The 11498-nt window shown below is 37.5% G+C and overlaps 1 protein-coding gene across 1 annotated transcript; it reads left to right on the top strand.

Moving 5' to 3' along the window:
- The first annotated feature begins 767 nt into the window (after positions 1-767).
- Positions 768-6395, top strand: LOC107548784 (cytohesin-interacting protein-like). The gene is made up of 8 exons (XM_016229592.1): positions 768-1213; positions 1492-1541; positions 1630-1684; positions 2218-2320; positions 2927-3020; positions 3978-4044; positions 4260-4326; positions 4753-6395. The coding sequence occupies exons 1-8, from the start codon at positions 1037-1039 to the stop codon at positions 5169-5171; spliced, it is 1032 nt and encodes a 343-aa protein (XP_016085078.1). The 5' UTR covers positions 768-1036; the 3' UTR covers positions 5172-6395.
- The last annotated feature ends 5103 nt before the right edge of the window (positions 6396-11498 follow it).

The following is an 11498-nucleotide window of genomic DNA, read 5'->3' as shown; positions in this document are numbered from 1 at the left end:
TGAAGAGATCAAAGATGGGACATTATCACGCAGTAAGGTGGGACAATCATTCATATAATTTTATATTATATCTGTTTCGATGGCAACATGAATGCTGAGAGGTTATAATTATATAACTTGACAACTGTAACATTCATTTTGTCAAAATATTCTAAAGGAATGTTAATGGATTAGAAAAAAAAATCAAAACATTTTTCAAAACTTGGTCAGACATTAAACACATGCATTCGTGCAGGATCCTTGCAGTTTTTCAGAATTTCAGATGGTTTCTCATTAGTAGATTATTGATTTAATCTGAGAATTACTCTTTTGCAGCTGCACAGAACACACTCTACATCTCTAGTGGATTATACTGATCCTCAGAGGTAAGACTGATTTACTGATTCACTTCATTGTGAATATCTGATGTCCCTCATTCAAATTTTCAATGCATATTTCTCCTGTTTTGCACAGAACAATGGTTATACTGGAGAAACAAGACAATGAAGCTTTTGGATTCGAAGTTCAGGTATGTTTTATATTCATAACCAATGCTTCACGTGGCATCAAATGCATTTTATTTATTTATTTATTTCACAAGTGCAATTTCACATTAATAAGTAAACTTTGGTCTCATGAAGTATATGTAGGTTAATTTCTGAATTTCATTGCTATAGCAATATACCACAGACATTATTTGCAAACAAATTACTTTCAGAGAACAAACTTCTTTTTGCAGTGGCACTTTTATCTAGTGTGTCAATGATTTTTTTTAGTGTGCAAAATTCTCAAAGGAGCTCAAGGCTAAGGAAGGAAACAGCCACCAGCAGATGCGCCATTTCGGTCCACAGCACACTAGACAAAGATGAAAAAAGTGAAAGAATAGAGAAGAGGAAAAAGGAACCATATGAAATGGTTAACATACACCCACACACAGATTCTCAATGTCTTTAGTTCCTGACACTCACGTGACGCGGGTATATCCGCTGTCTATACTACAGACAGGTCACACTGAAGCCTGCAGCTGCATAAAGTGTGGTTCAATGAATAAGGAGGCATGATGACATCCAGTAAAAACGTTAAAGCACCTTTAAAACAGCTGAGCAGCCTGGACAGCTACATAATCGACAACTCTCAAAAGAAGAAAAACATACTGTGGCGACGACGTTCATTCAACAGTGCCAAAAATTTGAATACTGAAGAGATCAAAGATGGGACATTATCACGCAGTAAGGTGGGACAATCATTCATATAATTTTATATTATATCTGTTTCGATGGCAACATGAATGCTGAGAGGTTATAATTATATAACTTGACAACTGTAACATTCATTTTGTCAAAATATTCTAAAGGAATGTTAATGGATTAGAAAAAAAAATCAAAACATTTTTCAAAACTTGGTCAGACATTAAACACATGCATTCGTGCAGGATCCTTGCAGTTTTTCAGAATTTCAGATGGTTTCTCATTAGTAGATTATTGATTTAATCTGAGAATTACTCTTTTGCAGCTGCACAGAACACACTCTACATCTCTAGTGGATTATACTGATCCTCAGAGGTAAGACTGATTTACTGATTCACTTCATTGTGAATATCTGATGTCCCTCATTCAAATTTTCAATGCATATTTCTCCTGTTTTGCACAGAACAATGGTTATACTGGAGAAACAAGACAATGAAGCTTTTGGATTCGAAGTTCAGGTATGTTTTATATTCATAACCAATGCTTCACGTGGCATCAAATGCATTTTATTTATTTATTTATTTCACAAGTGCAATTTCACATTAATAAGTAAACTTTGGTCTCATGAAGTATATGTAGGTTAATTTCTGAATTTCATTGCTATAGCAATATACCACAGACATTATTTGCAAACAAATTACTTTCAGAGAACAAACTTCTTTTTGCAGTGGCACTTTTATCTAGTGTGTCAATGATTTTTTTTAGTGGATGTATAAAGTTCACATATTGTGTTCTAGCAGAAAAAAAATCACAGGTGTTTCATCATTACATTAGTCATCATTAACTGTGGACCTGATCCGCTAACTTAATGCTAAGACAAAATCCTCCTCTCTGCATTTTGAATGTTATATATTGTTTTGTTTTTCAATATGTATATTTTGTGTCTAAATTCAGTCCATATACATTTTGGGGCCATTGCACTTACACAACCCCAAGCAATATAACAGGCTCATTTTAAATGCTCCATTGGGATTTATGTCTCTCTGTGCAGACGTATGGTCTAAAGGTGAAGAACAGCAGTATGGTGGAGATGTGTACATTTGTTTGCAGTGTGCAGGATGGCAGTGCAGCTGAAACTGCGGGTTTGACTGCTGGTGAGCAGGTTTTCCGCTTCCTCTTCTTAGAGTGTTACTCACTCCACCCATCTGACCTGACCCTCTTTACATGGCACTTTCCCACAAGCTGTCTACATTTAACACAGACGATGCATTGCTCTATTTGGTCTTTATGGACGCTTATTTAATGCTCTCTCATATATATACATTTTTCTAATAGATAGCATTACAATCTGTCTGACCATTACAATTTAAATGCAATGCATTAATATTTCCTGAGGTTATAATGATAATAAGTTATAATGTTAATAAGACTTTTTTAAACATCAAAACAGTCATAATTTAAAAATAATTGGTATTTTTTTACCTTGTTTTGGACCCTCTGATTTAAACAGTCATTAAAATGACTCTCTTTTAAGACTTCACTCTTGTGATTCCATATTACATGTGAAACTGTCATGAAAAGTGTTGCTTACAGCATTACATTCACTACTCCCATTGCATGAAAGTTTGCAGTGCTGAGCACTGTGTCCATGTGAGTGCATTACATCTGCATGGGTTTCTGTTTGTGCATGTGTGTGTGATGTGACGTGATTGGCAGCTCTTTATTTATTTATTTTTAATCTCTCTCTCTCTCTTTGATAGGTGACATTATATTGTCAGTAAATGGAGTCAGTATTGAGGGATCTACCCACCAGCACATTATTGAGTTGATTCGAGAATCCACTAACATGCTGAAGTGAGTATAAGTATCAGAAATAGGATGTTTGTGCTATGGTCACGAATGATGCCTCAAATAATGCAGCTTGTTAAGAAGATATGTACTATTTAGCGACTATCAGACTAATGGAAGATAAAATAGATGGAAAACAAATTCCTAGGAAAACCTGGGTCCAGCTGCACAAATACCTAGTATTTGTGAGTATAGTTAGAATCTACTTTAACAGGATAAACTGAAATTCATGACATTTCAACACAACTTCTGCTCACAAATTTGTGGGCTGCTATTGGATCACTGAAGGTAAAAATCATATTATGCACACACACTTTACAGAGAGCTTGCAACCTACTAGCTACGGCAAATGTAGGTCAGCTGTGATGTAACCAAAATTAATTTAAAAAAAGTTACAAACTAGCTAGTATTTACTAACTCTCTACTGAGGAGTTTGCATTCAATTTTAATAAGAACTTACAAATGGCTGGTGCAACCCTGATCCATATCTAGAGACATAAATATCACTAAAACAAGAACTATTTTGACTTGCCAATGACTGGTTTGTGCAGCACACTCTACACTCTTAAAAATAAAGGTGCTTCAAAAGGTTCTTCACAGCGATGCCATAGAAGAACCATTTTTGGTTCCACAAAGAACCATTCAGTCAAAGGTTCTTAAAAGAACCATCTCTTTCTTACCTTTTTATAATCTGAAGAACCTTTTTTCACCACAAAGAACCTTTTGTGAAACAGAAAGGTTCTTCAGATGTTAAAGGTTCTTTATGGAACCATTTAGACAAAAAGGTTCTTCTATGGCATCGTGAAGCACCTTTATTTTTAAGAGTGTAGCAACCAACAATTAACAAATTAAACAATTTGTTTATATTTTGTGTGGGTCTGATGTAACTAATGCAACAGAACTGTCAAAAGGAAATAAAATGAAGAAACAAATAAATACCTTTTGACCATTTTTTGTGTGAAGGTTGGAGACGGTCAGTGGGAATGTTGTGAAGAGAATTGAATTAGAGAAAAAGATGCGCTATCTTAAGGTGCGTATTTGTGCATGATTGTGTGTGTTTACCACTTGTACACAAAGCTGCAACTTTACTCAGAAAGAAGTCTCAGGCAGTCTTTATTGTATAGTGTATGTGTTTCCATGAATGCTGAAACATCTAAATGAATGCTGATCAACATACTGTACATACACGTTTACCAGAATGACTCATAGATGCTGATCTTGTTTCTGTGTTTCCCCTCTGCACAGCAAACTCTTCGTGAGAAATGGGTGGAACTACAATCGCTCACACTTCAGGAAAAGCGTCTTACTCGAGGTGCGAAACCCCCCCCCCCCCCAAAAAAACTGTATGATACAACAGATGTTCAGACAGTTAGAGGCCACTGTCTGACAGAGAAGTGTATATCTCCCTGAGAGAGTTACAGTTGGATTTACAACATGGATTTGAAACAAATTAATTTACATGAATAATGCACAAATGATAAATGTTTAAAGGTTTACATCCCCTTGGTTCTTTTTATGATGTTGCTTCCTCAGTGATTATCAACAGTTTGTATGGTTTGTGATAGCTGTGCATGAGCTCCTGTTATATTTTGAAGCTGTTTAACAAAAGCGGTTTAAAGAAAGTTGTTAAGAAACCCTCACTGTGCCCATCTGTGTCCTTTGTCTGATACTCTGATGCTGAACAGGCTAATGTTTTAGCTGATGGTGAATAACTCAGGTGTCTTTATCTGTGTTCCAGGTAATCTGAATGAGAGCGCTCAGCATCTGTCTGTTGACTCTCTGCTGTCTCTCTCATCTCCAACTGGCCGCTCTGGGCAGCGGTTTTCCAGTGACAGCAGTTGCCGCAGCATAATGACAGATGATAGTGAGGATGGAGCCTTCATGTCATCAGTATTTGATGACTCAAGTCCATTCAGCCCAACTGAGTCAAACGGAGGCTTCTTCCGGCTGGAAGGGGGAGCTTTGCGACCCCTGACAAGAACACGCAGCATTAGTCTGACCAGCAGTAGCAGTTCACTCTCTCTGAGTTGGGAAAATTCATCTTCATCCATGTTTGGGACGCTGCCAAGGAAAGGCAGAAAAAGTAGTGTCCGCAAGCACCTTCTAAAGTTCATACCTGGACTGAATCACTCCGTAGAGGAAGAAGAGGGTAACTAAAACATAATTTCTACCACCACTGACTGCTGACCTGATGAATCCTTGGGCGGTGGGAGATTCATACTAGTTTGAACTCTTCTGTTCTCAAAACGTACTAGATGCCATACATGCCATACAAGAACTTATGGGCATTCATGACTTTCTTGCTTAAAGTGCTGATGAAAAGAAAGGTCGAGTCTCACATGAGCATTACGGACTGCATGGCAGCAATCTCTGTATTATTTTCTGCCTTTTTTTTTCTTTTTTTTTCTCAAGGGACCGAAGCATTATGACTTTTCCCAAGAAATAAACAACTGGCATTAACCAAACCTTGGAAAGTGTATGCTGAAAAGCAAATGCATTGAGAGAATTGTGCACATTGCCTCCACTGCTCTATTTGAGTGGTTTAGATTTCAGACCCGCAAGCTCATGAATGTGCCCTAGCTCCCCCTTGATCTTGTAACTAATCAAGATCTCATGGTCTCATATCTGATATCTGTATCTCATATCTATAGATCTCATATCTGTTGTAGCATGCAAATGTGAGGGGGCTTAGTGGTTGAAGAGATAGGGGTGGGAGAAAGCTCTAACTCTGCACAGGCTTGTTGCTTCTGAATGTTAAGTATGTACCTTGCTGCACTCCAAAATGTCTTAGACTTAACACAATTCAAGCGTTTGTTATACATTTGCAGTCTTTCTTCAAAAGCCAATTTTCTAATTTAGATTAACTACAGTCTTGATGAAGCGAGAATCTGAAAAGAATAGGCTACCTGAATATTAACATATCTGGTTTACTAGTATTCGTCATAGAATGCTCTGAACCCATTAATTTAAATGGGGATGTTGCATTGCAAGACATTTGAAGGTAACAAGACATTTGAATGAATATTATGTATACCCATGGGGTCCTTGGGAATATGTTTATGCAAAATATGTTTGTGGCTCAAGTGTCAAATGACAAGTAACCATTATGATTCGTTATGCCTGCAAGCTTACTCTGCCTAGTAACCAGATTTTACAGGTACTTGTAGGTTTAGGGTTGAGGTTAAAGCATCTTGCATTCATCTTGCAAACTTAATGCATTCTTATCGATCGTAGTTAAATGTTAAGGTCCAACAAATGTTAAGGTTTGACAGTGTTGTTTCAGGACCAACAAAATATTTTCTGCTTGTCAAAATCCACCAGGCTCTCACCAAAAACAGAGACAGTGAAATTACACAACAATTGAATAATGTACAAAATCATTTTGCTGCACATCAAAATCTCATAGAACAATTCATTGTATAGAATATTTAATAGTCAATTTAATTTATAGTCAATACTCTCAGAGTATAATTTTTTACTCTGTCAGAATTTAATCCTAATCTCAGATTAGTTTAGATCAAAACTGTAAATCATTGACTGCATGAAAAAAGACTGCTCTGTAGTGAGTGTGTAACATTAAGTGCTGACTTGAAAAGACTGTGATGACGAGAGACAGAGCTCCAAACCACAGCAGGTATAGAGAAATTCATAACAGGATGTGGTCTGATGGAGGTGCTACCATACCACCTTTTTTTCTTTCTTTCTTAAGTGATCCCTGTAACAGAAAGTTTTATTTAAAGTAAATTTAAATTTAATAATAACAATATGTATTAATAAATTATTAATATATTTAAACTAAATTTAAATATATTAATAATTTATTAATTGTATTCAATACATAATAAATGTGAAAACCAATGTTTGGCATGTGTTTCTTTATTTGTCTTTCTTGCTTTATTTTTTCATTTTTATTTATTTATTTACCTTAATGATCATATTGAGGGGGATATTCTCATAAAAAAAAAATAAAAAAAAATAAAAATCATATCTTGCTGTTGCTGCTTGTCACCTGCATACAACGCAGGAAATATGTGCTTGAAACAGAAAGACGCCCTCTAAACATGGTAAAATGAAACAAAAGAGAGAATAAAGAACCAAACTGATTTTTTAAAAGCATTATGTTGTCCTCATTTAGTTAGTTGGCAAGTGATTTTATTACAATCAATAATCGAATGACACATTTGCATTTTCACAGTTCTCTCATGTTTAAGGCCGGCGCAAGCTCAACTGCCACTCTAGGCAAAACACTGCTGTACCGCTCCCACTTTACATTCACAATTAAACACGATCTTTAACATGTGAAAGACTGGAGAATTTGTTTATTGATACAACTGCAATTAAATAAAAGCAGACATGTTTTCTGATTATTAGTATTTTTTCATACTGCAATGTAAAAAAACTAAAAATAAAATTCAACCACTAGTACAGGCGCAAATGCAAATTAAGTGTATGTACAGGTGGCAGGCCTGAAGTGGCCATCGGAAGATTTGGGAAAATTCCTGGTGAGCTGCTCGACATGAGCGCTGTTCGCGGAAAGCACAAGTCTTTGTAGCTCATTTTCAAAAAGAGATACATAAATCTGTTCGCCTACCTGCTCATGTTATATAATCTTTTGATGTTATATAATATTTAATATTTTGTAGTATTCTATTTTGACTTTGTAGCTGGACTCAAACCTCTTTTTAGTTGTGTTTGTGTCCATTACATTTAGACTGGTCTTTTAGGAACCAAATCAAATCAGTTCTAACATATCACAATTTTGTGCAGCCCCATTTATTTATTGGCAGTGGCTATAGTGTAACTATAGCAATAGACGCTATTTACATTAAGTGAAAATAGCATATTTTCTTAGCGATAGATGCTATTTACACTAAGTGCAAATAGCTATAGATTCTATTTACACGGTTATAATAGCAGGATTTTCAGCTATTTATATTACTTATTGCAAATAGTGGAAATTATCTGCACCTCAGTATTGTAGTACATTATAAAACAATATATTATATAAATTATATACATTATATAAACAATATAATGCAATAATAACTTATTGTGTAAATTTTAATTTTGATTCAAATTATTAAATGGATGCCACCTTATTGGACCAATAAAGCCCTCTCTACACTTAACCCTACCCGATACTTTAATTTCAACTTTTTGATTATTTCCTTCATTTTCATTGAAAATAAATGCTTTTCTGATGTGATTTGAAATTTGAAAAGAGAGAAAAAAGTTTGCCAAAAGGCGAATTAGTGTAAATAGTCTCTGCCAACAAGCCGGGCTATTTGCACTTAGTGTAAATAGACACTCCGTTATTTATTTTAATGTTATATTCAATACAGTTTAATGACTGTATGATTAACAAATTAATGGGTTTTTCAGCTGACCCCGAAGTGAACTGTTAAAGTTTTCACAAATCAGATTAGTGATGTTAGTAACCAAGGAAAGGGTCAGCGGACCCGTACTGAAACGTGAAAGTTTTCACAGATCAGAATATTGATGTTAGTGACCCAGGGAGGGGTCAGCTGAGCTGTAGTGAACTGTGAAAGTTTTCACAAATCAGAATAGTGATGTTAGTGACCCAGGGAAGGGTCAGTTGACCCGTACTGAACTGTGAAAGTTTTCACAATTCAGAATAGTGATGTTACTGACTCAGGAAGGGTCAACGGACCCGTAGTGAACTGTGAAAGTTTTCACAGATCAGAGTAGTGATGTTACTGACTCAGGGAAGGGTCAGCGGACCCGTAGTGAACTGTGAAAGTTTTCACAGATCAGAGTAGTGATGTTACTGACTCAGGAAGGGTCAACGGACCCGTAGTGAACTGTGAAAGTTTTCCCAGATCAGAATAGTGATGTACATGACTCAGGGAAGTGTCAGCTGACCCGTACTGAACTGTGAAAGCTTTTACAGATCAGAATATTGATGTTAGTGACCCAGGGAAGGGGCAGCTGACCCAAACTGAACTGTGAATGTTTTCACAGATCAGAATAGTGATGTACATGACTCAGGGAAGTGTCAGCTGACCCGTACTGAACTGTGAAAGCTTTTACAGATCAGAATATTGATGTTAGTGACCCAGGGAAGGGGCAGCTGACCCAAACTGAACTGTGAATGTTTTCACAGATCAGAATAGTGATGTACATGACTCAGGGAAGTGTCAGCTGACCCGTACTGAACTGTGAAAGCTTTTACAGATCAGAATATTGATGTTAGTGACCCAGGGAAGGGGCAGCTGACCCAAACTGAACTGTGAATGTTTTCACAGATCAGAATAGTGATGTACATGACTCAGGGAAGTGTCAGCTGACCCGTACTGAACTGTGAAAGTTTTCACAGATCAGAATAGTGATGTACATGACTCAGGGAAGTGTCAGCTGACCCGTACTGAACTGTGAAAGTTTTTACAGATCAGAATATTGATGATAGTGACCCAGGGAAGGGTCAGCTGACCCAAACTGAACTGTGAATGTTTTCACAGATCAGAATAGTGATGTTAGTAACTCAGGGAAGGGTCAGCTGACCCAAACTGAACTGTGAAAGTTTTCACAAATCAGAATACTTATTAACATCCGTCACATTCACCTCTCCTGAATTTCACTAATATCCTGACCAAAATGACGAAAATTGGTCCAACAGAACCAGATTTTCCACGAATCTCATTCGCAGTTCAACATGGTAAGTTACCTACTTGGAAGGTTAAGAAACGTCCAAGGTTGATCAAGTCTTAGACATTCTCAGAACAGTATGCTGCCTTGTACAACATACAATAATCTGGTCTATTACACTTAATGAAATTCATACATAGGCACATACCCTTTCACAGAAAGGTATCTCATGTAACAGGAAAATAAAATATTTAAAATAAAGAAAGAATTGATCCTGATCTCTTTGCTAATGATGGCCCCACTCTCTGAATGTAAAATGGCTTCTGTGCCATAGACTCAATCAAACGACTAACTTTTTTGACCACCCTTCCCGCACGGGTCCTAACACCCTGTGTGTCATGGATGCTGTTAGCATGAGAGTCATTCACAGTTTGTGAGTTAGGGCTATTATCAGGAGATTCAGTCTCTATGCCAGAAACTTCATCAGAATAACCCCCAACGACCTCATTTTCCCTGGGATCTTGTTCACAGACACTTCTTCGACCTTGGATTGAATGATCAGATTCCAAATCATCATCACCCACAGGTTCTTGACCTTCAACTTTGTCTGATACATCAAACACCCATGCCTTCATTCTACCTTCAGAACTCCCTTCTTCTGATAAATCAGACAACTCAGACAAACAAGACTTCGTCTCCATATTCTCAGCATTAGACTGAATGTCCTTGTCATCTTGAGGTGGTTCAATCGGGAGAAATCTGATGTCCAGAATTAAATTTCAATGCACCACTTTTGTTTTGCCATCCTTGTCAATCAGTTTGTATATGTGTGTTTGAAGGTTTCGATCCTTTACAATATAGACACTTGATTCCCACTTATCGGCAAGCTTTTTCTTTCCTCTTTCACTTTTGTTTGCAAGAAGCACTCGGTCTCCTATGTTCAAACATGTGCCCTTGACCTTCCGATTATAACCCTTAGCTTGCTTTTTCTGTTCTTTATCTGTGTGTTTCTGGGCAATGTGTGCAGCTTCATGGAGGTAAGACATAAGTGTTTTCGCATAACTGCCATGGTCAACAATCACAGGGTCATGCAGCACCTGTCCAAAAATGACATCAACAGGTAGCATTGGAATGCGACCAAACATTAACTGAAATGGGGCGTAACCCGTGGTCTCGTGTACTGTGGCGTTATAAGCAAATGTCAAAGTCTGTATCTGCTCGGGCCACTTGTGTTTCTCCTTAAGAGGCAAAGAACGAAGCATACTACCCAAGGTCCGATTGAACCGCTCTGTTCCACCGTTCCCCATCGGGTGGTACGCTGTAGTGTGCGACTTCTCAATACCTGCCAGCTTGAGCAGTTCTGCAATAAGGGTACTTTCAAAGTTGGTCCCTTGATCTAGTCGTTGTCGTCGACAGTGTGCTAAAGTTGAGTGCTCATGAGAATGGCATACCTCATACCTGGGAAAGAGCACGGTCAAGTAGACTGATAAGCATCTTCATGCAATTATCATCATTCTGTGGAAGAGATGGAGTATTGGCATTAACATTATCAGACGGCACAACCGGGAAACCACTAGCTGTGATCTCTGTAGGAGACTGAGTATGAGCTGTAGCATTTCGCATAGCAATGTTACGCTTAAATTTGACCGCCAACTGTTCCTTTTGCTCAGTCTGATATCTGTCGAGATGTTCTTGTACTTCACTCGCTGTCCACTTATCTGGTGCTTTCAAGCGGAAAATGGCCAACAAAGCTGGGTCCGGGCAATATTTGACAAACATCATGGCTGCCTCCTGACATGGGTTATCCATCTGTCATCCAAGCCTATTTGAAGCCTCCTCCGCTACATCCACAGCCTTATTTAAACGGACCCAGTACTC

The sequence above is a fragment of the Sinocyclocheilus grahami genome, unplaced genomic scaffold, assembly GCF_001515645.1.
Source record: "Sinocyclocheilus grahami isolate Dianchi unplaced genomic scaffold, SAMN03320097.WGS_v1.1 scaffold355.1, whole genome shotgun sequence".
Classification (NCBI taxonomy): Eukaryota; Metazoa; Chordata; class Actinopteri; order Cypriniformes; family Cyprinidae; genus Sinocyclocheilus; species Sinocyclocheilus grahami.
This window is presented reverse-complemented; position numbering and strand designations above follow the sequence as displayed.

What these genes read in the sequence shown, in the direction of transcription:
- LOC107548784 (XM_016229592.1), top strand. Translation starts at nt 1,037, where the DNA reads ATGATGACATCCAGTAAAAACGTTAAAGCACCTTTAAAACAGCTGAGC. An exon ending in GGACATTATCACGCAGTAAG is followed by an intron (nt 1,214 to 1,491) that starts GTGGGACAATCA and finishes ACTCTTTTGCAG; the next exon opens with CTGCACAGAACACACTCTAC. An exon ending in AACTGCGGGTTTGACTGCTG is followed by an intron (nt 2,321 to 2,926) that starts GTGAGCAGGTTT and finishes TCTCTTTGATAG; the next exon opens with GTGACATTATATTGTCAGTA.